We start from the raw sequence: 16,554 nt of genomic DNA on the forward strand, positions 1-16,554 counted from the left end.
ACCTGCGCCTACTCCCTGTACTTACCGTGGAGAGTGAGCGTACGGGCAGACACCGTGTTACGCAGTAGAACGCATGGTGTCTCCTGTACGTGTGCATAGCCAGGTTCGGTACATTCCAGCTCCACGTATCGGCCGGGCTAGATTGAGCGTTGAGCCGGATGTCATGAAGCCGGCCCAACGCATCTGGCACTGGTCGTGGTCCCCACCCCACCATAGTCACTACCCGCTTTCGTAGCCTCCTCCAAATGACCACCCTCCACATTAACCCCACTGGATTAAGGGGCAGCACCGGACTGAGGGGCAGCACCGGACTGAGGGGCAGCACCGGACTGAGGGGCAGCACCGGACTGAGGGGCAGCACCGGACTGAGGAGCAGCACCGGACTGAATGGCGGATCCTGGCTGGCTGGCTCTGGCGGATCCTGGCTGGCTGGCGGATCCTGGCTGGCTGGCTCTGGCGGATCCTGGCTGGACGGCTCTGGCGGATCCTGGCTGGACGGCTCTGGCGGATCCTGGCTGGACGGCTCTGGCGAATCCTGGCTGGACGGCTCTGGCGGATCCTGGCTGGACGGCTCTGGCGGATCCTGGCTGGACGGCTCATGGCTGGCTGACGGATCTGGCTGCTCATGGCTGGCTGACGGATCTGGCTGCTCATGGCTGGCTGACGGATCTGGCTGCTCATGGCTGGCTGACGGATCTGGCTGCTCATGGCTGGCTGACGGATCTGGCTGCTCATGGCTGGCTGACGGATCTGGCTGCTCATGGCTGGCTGACGGATCTGGCTGCTCATGGCTGGCTGACGGATCTGGCTGCTCATGGCTGGCGGAAGGCTCTGGCTGATCCTGTCTGGCGGAAGGCTCTGGCTGATCCTGTCTGGCGGAAGGCTCTGGCTGATCCTGTCTGGCGGAAGGCTCTGGCTGATCCTGTCTGGCGGAAGGCTCTGGCTGATCCTGTCTGGCGGAAGGCTCTGGCTGATCCTGTCTGGCGGAAGGCTGGCTGATCCTGTCTGGCGGAAGGCTCTGGCTGATCCTGTCTGGCGGAAGGCTCTGGCTGATCCTGTCTGGCGGAAGGCTCTGGCTGCTCCTGTCTGGCGGAAGGCTCTGGCTGCTCCTGTCTGGCGGAAGGCTCTAGCGGCTCCTGTCTGGCGGAAGGCTCTGAAGGCTCATGGCAGACGGGCGGCTGAGACGCACTGTAGGCCTGGTGCGTGGTGCCGGAACTGGAGGTACCTGGCTGAGGACACGCATCTCAGGGCTAGTGCGGGGAGAAGGAACAGGGCATGCTGGACCCTGGGGACGCACATTAGGCCTAGTGCGTTGTGCCAGAACTGGTGGTACCGGGCTGAGGACACGCATCTCAGGGCTAGTGCGGGGAGCAGCAACAGGACGCACAGGACTCTGGGGACACACAGGAGGCTTGGTGCGTGGTGTAGGCACTGGTGGTAAAGGGCTGGAGACACGCACCATAGAGCTAGTGCGTGGAGGAGGCACAGGGCTTTGAAGACACACAGGAAGCCTGGTGCGTGGTGTAGGCACTGGTGGTACTGGGCTGGAGCGGGGAGGTGGCGCCGGAAATACCGGACCGTGCAGGCGTACTGGCTCCCTTGAGCACTGAGTCTGTCCAACCTTACCTGGTTGTATGCTCCCCGTCGCCCGACCAGTGCAGGGAGGTGGAATAACCCACACCGGGCTATGTAGGCGAACCGGGGACACCATGCGTAAGGCTGGTGCCATGTAAGCCGGCCCGAGGAGACGCACTGGTGGCCAGATGCGTTGGGCCGGCTTCATGACATCCGGCTCAACGCTCAATCTAGCCCGGCCGATACGTGGAGCTGGAATGTACCAAACCGGGCTATGCACGCATACAGGAGACACCATGCGCTCTACTGCGTAACACGGTGTCTGCTCGTACTCTCGCTCTCCACGGTAAGTACAGGGAGTAGGCGCAGGTCTCCTACCTGACTTCGCCACACTCCCTTTAAGGCCCCCCCCAAGAAAATTTTGGGTTGTACTCACGGGCTTCCAGCCTTGCTTCCGTGGTGCCTCCTCATATCGCCTCCTCTCGGCTTTAGCTGCCTCCAGCTCTTCACGAGGGAGGCGATATTCTCCCGGTTGTGCCCAAGGTCCCTTACCATCCAGTATCTCCTCCCATGTCCATGAATCCTGTGTAGGTGGGTCCTGTTACCGCTTGACACGCCGCTTGGTCCTAGATTGGTGGGTAATTCTGTCACGATCGTCTTGCTGTGAGAGATTGGACCAAGGCGCAGCGTGTGAAAAATACATCTTCTTTATTTCAAGAAGAGAGAAAACAAAACAAGAAACCAACAACAATACACAAACTAACAAAATAACAAAACTGACGACCGTGAAGCTATAACAACAGATAGTGCTGACACACACACTACACATAGACAATTACCCACCAACAGCTAAAGCCTATGGCTGCCTTAAATATGTCTCCCAATCAGAGACAACAATAACCAGCTGTCTCTGATTGAGAACCAATTCAGGCAACCATAGACTTTCCTAGACACCTATACTAAACACTAACCCATCTACTCTATATAACCCCCTAAACCACAGGTGTCAAACTCATTCCACGGAGGGCCGAGTGTCTGCGGGTTTTCGCTCCACCCTTGTACTTGATTGATGAATTAACATCACTAATTAGTTAGGAACTCCCCACACCTGGTTGTCTAGGGCTTTATTGAAAGGAAAGACCAAAAACCTGCAGACACAAGGCCCTCCGTGGAATGAGTTTGACACCCCTGCCATAAACCATACAACACCCTAGACAATACAAAAACACACAAAGACAACCCACCCCAACTCACGCCCTGACCAACTAAATAAAAGAAAAGAAAAAGGAACAATAGGTCAGGAACGTGACAATCATACATGAAAGGCATTGCAATTTGTGTGAGTAAATGCTACCAACCAACATTGATATGTAAGAAACTCTATCAATAACAAGATTATCATCATTAGCTAAATGCTTGAATCGAACTTACAAACAAATATTTTCCAAGGCTGAAGCGTGACAAGAAATAACTACACTGAAAGACCTGCACCGTAGCATTGTTTTTATCTGCTTCTATGCGTGCAGAATGAATTCTCTACTTCCTGTTTGCGTACAGTCTAAGTACCAGAAAGCTCCACTAGGGGGCAAATAACACCATGGAACACAATGAAAATCCATCTTAACCATTGTTACCTTCTAACAGGATGGCAGCACACTCCCCGCCTGGTATAATGAAATTGTGCCACTGTGAAATAAAACATATCAAGAAACAAATAATGTCCTTTCTATTTTTATCTTTTGTATCTAGGATGCTTCAGAAAGAAGAACAACAATCTCTGAGATTGGTCTCAGAAACACCTTAGCAGCTCCTTGCTTGACAATTTTTTGTTCTACTTTCCTAACCTTTTTGTCAGTACTGGGAAAGGTTTTGACCACAAGCCCGACTGGCCAGTCATTTCTGTGTGCCTGACTGTCTTTCAATAAGACAACGTCTCCCACTTTTACATTTGGCTTTTCTGCTGTCCATTTTCTGCGTCTCTGCAGCGTTGTCAGGTACTCCTGTCTCCACCTTTTCCAAAAGGTGTCAGCGAGACACTGGACTTGCTTCCACTGTTTTCCATGAAGGTCGTTCATGCTGAAGTATCCAGAAGGGGCTGAGGTAGCGCTGGTCTTTTGTGTCAGTAACATTGAGTGTACTTTGTTTAGGGAACACTTTTCCTTTTTCAAGGCATTTGAATTCCTCTCTGAAGGTTTCATGTTGCACACAGTGAATGATTGCTGTTTTGGCCTGTGACAACTTACTTGTACCGCATGGTTTATTACAGTCATGCCAGCCTCTGCAGCTGGTGTTGTCCGCACATTCATGTAAGGATCTGGCAACATGAATGAGTCGTGCTGTGGCTCGATTGAGAGCTTTCCAGCTTGAGAACCTCTCAAAGCGATGAGAGCCGAGTTGAGCTCCAGAAACCTTAGAGGCGAAGACAGTGACGTCTGGTCGAATCTCTGTGTCTGCGTGAGGCTCTACAAGGTCAGATTTTATGTTCTCAGGCTCACTTGAGTTTGTTTGGGTCAGGAAAGGTGGACCTGAGAACCAACTGGTGTACTTTAAGAGCGCAGCAAGTATAGGCCTGGTTGCATGGTCTGCTGGATTGCTGTCAGTGTGTACATAACACCACTGATCTGGATGGGTAGACTTCCTGATGCGAGTTACCCTATTGGCAACATACACATAGAATCTTTTGGTGACATTGTGGATGTAACCGAGAACTATCTTACTGTCTGTGTAGAACTTGGCCGCATTTACATCAATGTCAATTTCGTCTCTGATCAGTTCATACATATCAACAGCTAGCAAAGCCGCACACAGTTCTAGGAGTGGGATAGTGTGGGCCGGACGAGGGGCCAATTTTGATTTCCCCATGACAAATCCAACATGGCATTGACCTTTCGATTCAATAACTCTCAGGTAGGCTACCCCTCCTATGGCTACTGTAGAGGCATCCGAGAAGATGTGTAGCTCTCTTCTTTGAGTGGTAGACAAGGAGACTGGGATGTAGGTCCGCTGAATATACATATGTTCCAACTCCATCAAAGATTCCTTCCACATGTTCCATTTCTCTTATTTTTCTGGGGGAAGAGGGGCATCCCACTCACTCTGATCAGAAGAGAGTTCTCTGATTAAGGCTTTACCTTGCATTGTTATTGGAGCCACGAACCCAAGGGGGTCATAAAGACTATTCACTGTGGACAGGATGCCTCTCCGCGTAAAAGGCTTCTCATTGTGGGACACCTGGAATGAGAAGCTGTCTGTTTCCAGGTTCCAGGAAAGTCCTAGACTTCGTTGAAAGGGGAGAGGATCAATCCTTGCGGAAGCGCATTAGGACACCCAAGAGTGTGTTATTTAAGTCTGGACCACTGAGCAGAACATCGTTAAGTGACACGCCTTGACACTTAGCACTGGAGTCAAATACTACTCTTATTTGTTCAGGCTTTTGTGGATGGTAAACACCAAATATGGGTAGATACCAACATTCGTTGTCTCCCTCTAGTGGCGGTGAAGGTTCGGCTTGGTCGTTATCCAGCATCTTTTGCATGAAGTCAATAAAATGACGCTTCATGTCAGGCTTTTTGTCTAAAGTCCTGCGAAGTGATGTGAGACGGTTTATGGCCTGCTCCCTGTTATTAGGAAGGCGACGTCGAGTGGGGCGAAAGGGTAGTGGAGCCACCCAGTTGTTTCCATCATCCTGGAAAACCTGTTTGTTCATAATGTCCAAAAAGGCTTTGTTTTGTCGAACACGGAACATCCCAGGTTGTCTGTGTTCACAGTTGTGCTCGGATCTCTCGAGTGCACTGTAGAGGGAGAGATGTGTTTCTGAGCTACGTTGTTGTAGTTCTCTTTTACCTGGATGATGTCAGGGCAAGGGCTCAGATAGGATGTGCGACCATTTTGAAGTATGTTTGTCCTGAACACGTTAACATTGGCTGGTCGGTGAGCTGTTCCCAGACAGACCTCACCCACGATGACCCACCCGAGGTCGAGTCGCTGTGCAAAAGGAGTGTCGTGGGGCCCATTGATTTGCTCTTGTACCTTGTGTACCCTTAAGATGTCTCGTCCTAAGAGCAGGAGGATGGGAGCGTCTGGGTCCACAGCTGGAATTTTGTCCATAACTGGTTGCAGATGGGGATGATGATACGCCATGTCGGGGGAGGGAATCTCCGTCCTATCGTCTGGCATCATATCACACTCTATCAGAGTAGGGAGAGATAGCTGCATGTGTCCGTCTATAGACTCCACCATGAAGTTGACGGCTCTCCTGCCTGAAGTCTCTATTACCCCAGAACAGGTCTTCATGGTGTATGGAGCAGAGTTGTCATTGATGTTGAAGAGATTGAAAAACTCTGTCTTGGCCAGAGATTTGTTACTCTGTTCATCAAGCACTACATACATTTTGACAGCTTTCTCTCTTTTTCCAGACGGATAAGCTTTAACTAGGCATATTTTTGAACATGATCTTGGATTAACTGCCTCACCACAGATCTCCGTACACTTTGAGGTGACAGATAGAAGAGCATCGTCACCTTGCTCCCCGCCATGCTCTTTCTCTGCTGTAGCAGTGTCTGTATTTGAAGGGGCTGGGCCTGGATGCAGAGCAGCAAGATGTCTGTCGCTGTCGCACTCAGAGCGCTTGATTGACACCTTATAGTCTTTAGCTCTGTGCTGAGTTGACCCACAACATCGGAAACAAATTCCATTCTCTTTGAGATATCATTTGCGCTCATCTAGAGTTTTGTATCTAAACCCACGACACTTTTTAAGAGGATGAGGTTTGTTATGTATCGGGCAGTGATGGTCAGGGTTTTCAATCTTTGTCTTACTGGGTTTGGTTTGGTGGTCTGAGGGCTCAGATGACACATCGGTTTTGTATACAGTCACAGGTGTCTTGCTGCTGTACCTGGCAGGTTTCTCACTTTTCATAGACACCTGGTTAGTTGAGGTGTAGAGGGTGAAACTGGGGTCGTTTCTAGTTTTCGCCTGGTTCCTGATGAATCTCGAGAAGAACGAGAATGGTGGGAATGCTACCCGATAGTCTTCCTTGTATTTGGATCCCTGTGCAATCCATTTTTCTTGTAAACTGAATGGAAGTTTCTCTACTATAGGGTTTACCCCCCGAGATGTGTCCAGATAAGCGAGGCCTGGAAGGTACCCTTCTCCTTTAACCCAGCAATTCTCCAGTTCGAGAAGAATGTCACCTAGTTCTCTTAGTTTGTGATTGTCTTTGTTAGCCAGTTTTGGAAAATCATAAATTTTCTTCAACAGTGCATTCTCGATCACTTCGGGTGTACCATAGCACTCTTCTAGGTGTTGCCAGACCATGTTAAGCCCTGCTGTTGCGTTGAAAATATGGACAGATCTAATTCTGTTTGCTTGCTCAGACGACTCTGCCCCTAGCCACTTGGTAATTAGATCTAACTCTTCCCTGGCTGATACATTCAAGTCTCTGGTCGCATTGAGAAAGGATGCTTTCCATGCCCAATAATTTTCAGGGCGATCATCAAACTTCAGGAGTCCGGAACTCACCATCTCACGGCGTAGGAGGTACTTGATGAGGTCTGGTGCCACTTGTGACTCAGGACGCTTTGTGTGTGTGACTGGAAGTGGGCTTGTTTTCCATTTACACCATGCTGCTGCTCATTTCTTTTGAACGGAGAGTCTCTGCTCATGCTCTGTTGTTTGGTACTTTCTGGATTATGGCATGTAGCTGGGTCAAGACTAAGCTCTTGTTTCTCCACTTCAAATGGAAGTTCAGCAAAGTAGGGCCTAGCATGTTGTTGCACATACTCACAAGTACGCTGGACTGGACTTAAGGGCTGTGTCCCTGTGTCTAGTTCTTTGCGAAGCTCTCTGCGTTCTGATTCTACAGCTTCTTCAAAGGCTGCAGCTTCACCCAATGCAGCAGCAGCTGTTCTCTCAAATTGGAGAACATATAAACTTGCCTCGAGGTCAGCTTTTTGCTTCAACAAGCTGGCCTCTATTTCTGCCTTTTGTTTCATCACAGAAGCTTCCTTCTCAGCATAGGAGACTTGTGCACGCGCTGCGTCTGCCTTGGCGCGTACTTTGATGGCTGCAGAACTCGCCGTTGAGGATCTGCTTGACTGTTTTGATGACCTTGATCTTGTAGATTGAGACTTGGTCCCAATGTGGTTAAGAGGCTCCTCCATCTCTCTCTGTCGACCTCTTGGCTCTGGTTGTTGTACCGTAGACTGCTGGTCTTCCATAGGAACTGAGACTTTGTTGGCTGAGGAATGTAGAAACAAACCACCGTGTGTGGTTATTCTTGAGCTTGAGCCCGCCGTGATGATGTTTTTTTACTATTCTGCCCTTGAGATGCGTTCCCATGCAAAACTACACAGATAGCTAACAACTAAGTCTTCAATAAAACTCCCAAGGCTTGACTTTTCTTGAATGAATATATTGAAAACGTTTATGTTGTAAAACTGCAAAACACAGAAAAGAATATACTTTAGTATTCAATTCAGACCGACATACTGTAGCTGTACATTATACATTTGAAGTTGCATGAATACAAAGCACGTGCTACGGTACCATGCATCTGGCATGATGCCAAAACATATAGCTAATTGCTTTCTCATATGGTTATTGACTAACTCCTTTCATTACTCTAATAATGTACAACCATCAATGTAGAATAAGAAAGCATATTACACTAGAAACAGTAACAAAAATACAGTATTGTATATTTTACAATTCGTTTGCATGACGCACGAGCAAAGTAATACAGCTAACATCATACATGAAAGGCATTGCAATTTGTGTGAGTAAATGCAACCAACCAACATTGATATGTAAGAAACTCTATCAATAACAAGATTATCATCATTAGCTAAATGCTTGAATCGAACTTACAAACAAATATTTTCCAAGGCTGAAGCGTGACAAGAAATAACTACACTGAAAGACCTGCACCGTAGCGTTGTTTTTAGCTGCTTCTACGCGTGCAGAACGAATTCTCTACTTCCTGTTTGCGTACAGTCTAAGTACCAGAAAGCTCCACTAGGGGGCAAATAACACCATGGAACACAATGAAAATCCATCTTAACCATTGTTACCTTCAAACAGGATGGCAGCACAGTGTGTGTGCGTTAAAGTACCAAATGCTGCCCGCGGCCAGTGACGGACTTCTACGTCACAACAGAATTGTGGAGCCCTCATTCACCTTGAGCTTTGTGAAATAATCACAACCCAGCAATTCAGCAAGGTCCAGCAGTTCTGGGAAGTTTGTGTGATGGGCCTGCCCCCATTTTGTTATATGGTACAGACATTCAAAACCCCCACATACGGTGTTGTGCTTAAGCACTGTGGTTGGCTTGAATGCAACCATGACTGAGGAGCCTGTGAACAGCAACAGGCGTAATGCGTTATTATTGAGCCACGGTTAGTGCACAATCTGAGGCATCTTTTACATTAGAAGAGATTTTGAGAAATGTAAGAATCAAATTGAACAATTTTCACCTTTAGCCAGCATTGCATGAGCCCTCACACTTTCCATGTGGTGCTCTGTCCCTTGGTGCCGGTTAATATAGTCCAGACGATGAATCTGGGCCCCTATTTCAATAAAAGGGCACTTTGACACATCCCTCTTAGCAGCCTGCCTATGTTGACGGCACAGGCGGCAGAACATTCCCAGACGGAATGTAGAGTTTAGTGTAGTTTAGTGGAATTACTGGTGGCTAGGGCAGAACCTATTACACATAGCAAGCATTACAACACTTCATAAATAATGCGGAAATTGAGCAAGTTGAGATGACTAAACTGCTTGGAGTAACACTAGATTGTAAACTGTCATGGTCAAACATATTGATGCAGTGGTACCTAGGATGGGGAGAAGTCTGTCTATAGTAAAGTGATGCTCTCCCTTCTTAACAACACTAAATTGCAATTGGCTCAGAAGAGGGCAGCACGGCTGGCCCTTGGATGTACACAGAGAGCTAATATTAAGTATGCATGTCAATCTCTCCTGGCTGAAAGTGGAGAAGAGATTTACTTCATCACTACTTTTATTTATGAGAGGTATTGACATGTTGAATGCACCGAGTTATCTGTCTAAACTACTGGCACACAGCTCAGACACCCATGCATACCCCACAAGACATGCCACAAGAGGTCTCTTCACAGTCCCCAAGTCCAGAACAGACTATGGGAGGCACACAGTACTACATAGAGCCATGACTACATGGAACTCTATTTCACATCAAGTAACTGACGCAAGCAGTCAAATTAGATTTTTTTTTAAACATTATGGAACAGCGGGGACTGTGAAGCAACACAAACAATGGCACAGACACACACACACACACGCACACGCACATCCGATAACATATGCACTATACATACACATGGATTTAGTACTGTAGACATGTGGTAGTGGAGTAGGGGCCTGAGGGTGTGTGATGTGTTGTGAAATCTATGAATGTAATGTTTTAAAATGGTATAAACTGCCTTAATTTTGCTGGACCCCAGGAAGAGTATCTGCTGCATTGGCATCAGCTAATGGGGATCCATAATAAATAAAAATACAATACAAATACACATAATGCTGTAGACTAGCACAGACTAAATATGCACAAACATTTTTAGCCCTTAGCCCAATTAAAGGAAATTTGACTAACCGTATTATAGAGCCACAGCTTCAGTCTGACAATTTTAAGCCACTTTTGGTCCCATCCGGATTGCCGGTGGTGCGCACTTGGCCTTACTCCTCTCCTTTTATCTACTCCTCTTTCTTCTCCTTCTCTCAGCTCTCCTTTCTCCTTCCATCTCCCATCCTGGCTCTCTCCTCTCCTCTGTTCCCCTCTGTCCCTTATGCATCCCTACCTCACTCCCGAGATTCTGCCTCTTCTCTGTCTAGTAAAGTAAGCCATACACTTGTTATAAAAACGATAGCTTAATCTTTTAAAGAGTTAGCTAACTAATTAAAGACTGATTTGACGATAGCTAGCTAAGTTAACGTTACCTGACACTTGTCCCTGCTCCCCTTTTCTCTTCCACTGATGTGGCTGGAAATATTTCAATTAAGTCATCTGAGGAAAAAAAATCTAATTGAAGACAGATAAATGTTTGCGCATTTAATCATGGAAAGTTGACTGGGAATATGGCCGAATACAAACAGTGTAGTTATTCCCTCCGCAAGGCAATCAAACACTCAAGATGTCAGTACAGACACAATGTGGAGTCGCAATTCAACGGCTCGACACGAGACGTTTGTGGCAGGGTCTACAGACAATCACGGACGTCTTGCTTCCAGACAAAATAAAAAACCTTCTTTGCCTGCTTTGAGGATAATACACCGAAGTGGCCCGCTATCAAGGACTGTGGGCTCTCCTTCTCTGTGGCCAACGTGAGTAAGACATTTAAACGTGTTAACACTCGCAAGGCTGCCAGCCCAGACGGCATCCCTAGCCGTATCCTCAGAACATGCGCAGACCAGCTAGCTAGTGTGTTTACGGACATATTCAATCTCTCCCTATCACAGTCTGCTGTCCCCACATGCTTCAAGATGGCCACCATTGTTTGTGTACCAAAGAAGGCAATGGTAACTAAGCTAAATGAATATCATCCCGTAGCACTCACCTCTGAGAACATGAAGTGCTTTGAGAGACAAGTCAAGGATCATATCACCTCTACCTTACCTGTCACCCTAGACCCACTTCAATAGGTCCACAGACGATGCAAATCACACTGCACACAACCCTATCCCATCTGGACAAGAGGAATACCTATGTAAGAATGCTGTTCATTGACTACAGCTCAGAATTCAAAACCATAGTACCCTCCAAGCTCATCATTAAGCACATAGCTAAGTAAATGGAAGAACACTCTTATTGCAATGTGAATGGCTCTTAAAAGAGCCTTTGGTTGTGCGTAGTGTAGCCTATGGTGTTGCCAGGGAACAGCACCCTCTTCGAAGTAGGAGGTGAAGATCTCCCACACACGGATTGCCTCTCTTGCTGCGTTGATGGACCCCATCCTTGAAACATCCTGCAGAGCAGCAGACTTTCTTCTGGCACACGGCGGCGTGCTGCAGATCACCTCCCGGTCCTCGTGTCCATCCTCATGAAGTTATGCAGGACACAGGTAGCCTTCACACACCTGAATTCCCCCAGGAGGCAGTCCCAGATGGCCCTAGTCACCCAACCTTGCAGTGCGCTACACGTTAACTGAAGGCAATCGTCTTGAAGGAATCTCCAAGGTATCTTACAAGGTATCTGTAGGAATATGGAAGACAATGTAATTATTAGACTTTTACATCACCAGGTCATTGTGGATTACTGAAATATAATATCCCTGATAACAAATCATGATAACATTGGATTGATAGATGCATGGGCACACATACATTATGTGCATGTGTAGCATGTGACCAAAGCAGGATCATATCAAGGATTACAAATGAATACATAAATACCACTCGAAACTTGATGATGAGTTGATCATTTCAATCAGCTGTGCAGTGCGAAGGCAAAAACAAAAATGTGCACCCCTTTGAGTCCCCAGGACCAGGACCGAGAACCACTGCTCTTCATTGGGACCTCTTCATATGCAGACAGTCTTTCATAGCTCTCTTTATCTGAGGACAGAAAACCTCACAAGAAACAGACTTCATCATAGTCAAATTACACCGCACTGAATATTGTGTTACTAATATCTCCGTCCTCACTTCTAGGGACAGGAACTACACAAGTACCTGCCCTATGCAAAATAGCCTACTCTCTCACATTGACATTTGGGGCTGCTATCCTTTCACCCTCCTCCATGGCTCCTCCATAGCTACCTATAAATGCATTTGGAGTTTGTTTTTTACAATGATAAATACATCAAGATAGCTAGCTAATATGAAGTTAGGTAGCTGGTGATATTTAATTCAATTAGCTATCTATACAGTATGTGAAGTTGGCTAGAAAGCAAGCTAGTCAACTAGCGAGCTCATTTAGCAGCTCATTTGAGTTAGTCTGCACTGTAGATAGTTAGCTAATAATACATTTTTTTTTACATTTTCTAAATGTATTTACTTAACATAATCTCACGTAAACTCGTACATCGCCTTGGTCCGTACAATTGACCTTGTTTTAGCGCCCCAAAAATGTAATACTTCCAGATCAACTGTAATTTCAATACCATTGTAAAGCACAATTTCTCCCCTTTCCAACAGAATTCATGCCGAGACCTTCACGCTGCCCGTTTCTGCATAATTCAAGAAGGCATGAGCTCCATCGGGTCTTTATAAAAATGGCGGGTGAGGAAGCGAAACTAATGCGTTATAGTGAGAAGGACAGATGTCGTGTGGGAAAATTGCCTTTTTCACTCGATGTCACACCCTGGCCTTAGTTATCTTTGTGTTCATTATTATTTTAGTTAGGTCAGGGTGTGACATGGTGAAGTATGTGTTTTTGTATTATCTAGGGCACAGGTGTCAAACTCATTCCACGGAGGGCCGAGTGTCTGCGGGTTTTCGCTCCTCCCTTGTGCTTGATTGATTAATTAACATCACTAATTAGTTAGGAACTCCCCACACCTGGTTGTCTAGGGCTTTATTGAAAGGAAAAACCAAAAACCTGCAGACACTAGGCCCTCCGTGGAATGAGTTTGACACCCCTGATCTAGGGGGTTGTATGGTTTAGAGCAGGGGTGTCAAACTCATTCCATGGAGGGCCTAGTGTCTGCAGGTTTTGGGGTTTACCTTTCAATTAAGCCCTAGACAACCAGGTGTGGGGAGTTCCTAACTAATTAGTGATGTTAATTCATCAATCAAGTACAAGGGAGGAGCGAAAACCCGCAGACACTCGGCCCTCCGTGGAATCAGTTTGACACCTGTGGTTTAGAGGGTTAAGGTGTATAGATGGTTTAATGTTGTGTGTAGTTGTCTAGGAAAGTCTATGGTTGCCTGAATGGGTTCCCAATTAGAGACAGCTGGTTTCTGTTGTTTCTGATTGGGAGCCATATTTAAGGTAGCCATAGGCTTTAGCTTTTTGTGGGTAATTGTCTATGTCGATGTTCTATGTTGCATGTATGCACTAGTTCATTCTTAGCTTCAGACCTGAACTATAGAACTTACAAATAACACGAAGAACGCACGAACAGGTATAGACTACAAACAAAAACGCTACAGTCCCGTGTGGTACGAACATACATACAGACACGGAAGACAACCACCCACAAACAAACAGTGTGAACACCCTACCTTTATATGGTTCCCAATCAGAGGAAACGACAAACACCTGTCTCTGATTGAGAACCATATAAGGCTAATTACCAATGGCCTAAACATAGAAACACAAAACATAGAATGCCCACCCCAACTCACGCCCTGACCAACTAAACACATACAAAAATAACAGACAACAGGTCAGGAACGTGACAGAAATATTAGATGCAGAAGGTCTCACAAAAATGATAATTGATTGCCTTGAAAAACATGGTCTGGACTACAGATATAATATTGTGGGGCAAGGCTATGATGGTGCATCCGTCATCAGCGGAAAGCATTCTGGTGTGTCTGCACGGATTAAAAACAGTGCAAGATTTGCATTTTATGTGCACTGTAATGCACATCGTTTGAATTTGGTTCTTGTCGACGCTGTAAAATCAGTGCATGAGGCAATTACATTTTTGCTCTCCTGCAGAAGCTTTATAACTTTGTATCTGGCTCGTACGTTCATCTCATATGGCTTGCAGTTCAGAAAGAGCTGTATCTGCAGCAGCAGCACAGGGAACTACAGAGACTGCCGGATGTAAGGTGGGCATGCAGATACATGGCATGCAGTAATCTGAGGGACAGGCTTCCAGCAGTTCTGAGAGTGCTACAGGATATCACACTTGAAAATAGTGGTGATAGATCAGTGGAGTTAAGGGGTGCCTGTACAGACACATTAAAGGACTACAGAAGTGAGGGTAACTTTGAAGAACTATGGAAAGAGGTTGAAGATATTGCAGAGCACTGCAAAACATGTGTACAAACAGTGTGTAAAAGACAGCCTAAAAGAAGCTTAAGATTTCATGACTCATTGATGATGAGCACTGTAGGACAGAAAAATAGTGAACAAAGTGATGGTGAGAGCTTCCAAAGAGCTATCTTTTATCAGGTGCTTGACAGTCTCACAGCTGAGCTGCAAAGGCATTTTCAAATAATAATTGCGAGATATTGCAAGGGGTCCAGTCTCTCAACGCAAAGAGTACACCATTCTTAAATGAGGAGCCTCTGTTTGCCTTTGCTCAGACTTTCGAGTCAGATTTAGAGGACCTCAAACAAGAGCACGTTTGGCATTTGCCAGAGAACACCAAGATTGGCAAATTCACCACTGGAGCCCTGTGCTCTTCACAGATGAAAGCAGGTTCACACTGAGCACATGAGCACATGTGACAGACGTGACAGAGTCTGGAGACGCCGATGGGTCAGTCATGGTGTGGGGTGGAATTTCTTTGTGGGGCCGCACAGCCCTCCATGTGCTCGCCAGAGGTAGCCTGACTGCCAATAGGTACCGAGATGAGACCCTCAGACCCCTTGTGAGACCATATGCTGACACATGCACATTTGTGGCCTGCACATTTGTGGCCTGCAGCACTACCTGAGCCACTTGTGTGGGTTGTAGACTCCGTCTCATGCTACCACTAGAGTGAGAGCACCGCCAGCATTCAAAAGTGACCAAAACATCAGCCAGGAAGCATAGGAACTGAGAAGTGGTCTGTGGTCACCACCTGCAGAATCACTCCTTTTTTGGGGGTGTCTTGCTAATTGCCTATAATTTCCACCTTTTGTCTATTCCATTTGCACAACAGCATGTGCAATTTATTGTCAATCAGTGGTGCTTCCTAAGTGGACAGTTTGATTTCACAGAAGTGTGATTGACTTGGAGTTACATTGTGTTGTTTAAGTGTTCCCTTTATTTTTTTGAGCAGTGTATATGAGCGTAAATATGATACAGTAAGTTTGTAATACTGATGGGCATCAAAATTAGTTATATTTTTCAAGTCCATTTCTGCTTGATACCTGGTATGTCAAATTGCATTGTTTTTTTGTCAATCTAATTTTTTTGTAATTAAACTATGCAATTTATGCAACACAAAAATGCTATTTTATCTACTTGGTGCTTGAGCTTTATTTTCTGGATGTTCAACACTTATAGACCCAGATTATATATTCATGAAAACAGTGACCCAAATCTCCAGTATGTGAGTATAGTACAGTGTGTGTGTGTGTGTGTGTGTGTGTGTGTGTGCGTGTGCGTGTGTGTGCGTGTGTGTGTGTGTGTGTGTGTGTGTGTGTGTGTGTGTGTGTGTGTGTGTGTGTGTGTGTGTGTGTGTGTGTGTGTGTGTGTGTGTGTGTGAGCGTGAGCGTGAGCGTGTGCATGTGTGAGAGATGATAAAGAATTCTAGTGAAGTAACCCTTTTGGACCACACTATCTGCCACATTGAAAAACTCTGGGTTAAGTGAATTATCACTTCTATCTCTAATCACCAATCATAGGATTCATTCATGCTCCTTAGATGCCAGGTTAGAGTTACACACATTTTTTATCATGGTCTATGTGTAACAGATGTAAATCGCACTCTCCTTGCATTGTGTTTTGTCCAAATAAATCACCCCAGCCAGTGGTCCCAGTTAAGCATTATTTATTTCTGTTGTTAAATAGGAAACAGCACGTTAGTTGTTTTTATTTACTAATTGCATCGAACATGTTTTAGACCTTCTTTGTGGGAAACTGTTTTTAACTATAATTCATGGTTGCAAAATGCTAAAAATCGTCCATAGTGTTCCTTTCATCTCGACTACCCAGTTTTGCAGGGCTTAACAATGTTGATGGCTGTCGATGGTAAAATTTCTTGCATCACGTTTTCATACTGGGGAGACCTGACGTTCGCGATCTCCGCTTATCTGTATGCAGGACCAATCACAACACGCCATATTGTCATCAGAGTTGAACCAACCAATAAGAATGCTTGAACATTGAATACACCTTTCCT

At 46.1% G+C, this 16,554-nt stretch overlaps 1 protein-coding gene across 1 annotated transcript; it reads right to left on the minus strand.

Moving 5' to 3' along the window:
* Window positions 1-2,315: 2,315 nt before the first annotated feature.
* On the minus strand, window positions 2,316-10,041 carry LOC129824043 (uncharacterized). The gene is made up of 2 exons (XM_055883326.1): window positions 8,443-10,041; window positions 2,316-8,012 (listed from the first exon to the last, which is right to left on the minus strand). Exon 2 carries the CDS (start codon window positions 4,621-4,623, stop codon window positions 3,601-3,603), a length of 1,023 nt encoding a protein of 340 aa, XP_055739301.1. The 5' UTR covers window positions 4,624-8,012; window positions 8,443-10,041; the 3' UTR covers window positions 2,316-3,600.
* Window positions 10,042-16,554: the final 6,513 nt, after the last annotated feature.

The sequence above is a fragment of the Salvelinus fontinalis genome, chromosome 2 (assembly GCF_029448725.1).
Source record: "Salvelinus fontinalis isolate EN_2023a chromosome 2, ASM2944872v1, whole genome shotgun sequence".
NCBI lineage: Eukaryota > Metazoa > Chordata > Actinopteri > Salmoniformes > Salmonidae > Salvelinus > Salvelinus fontinalis.

Bases quoted from the DNA above. Each gene is read 5' to 3' on its own strand.
- LOC129824043 (XM_055883326.1), bottom strand. From the start codon at position 4,623: ATGTGGAAGGAATCTTTGATGGAGTTGGAACATATGTATATTCAGCGG.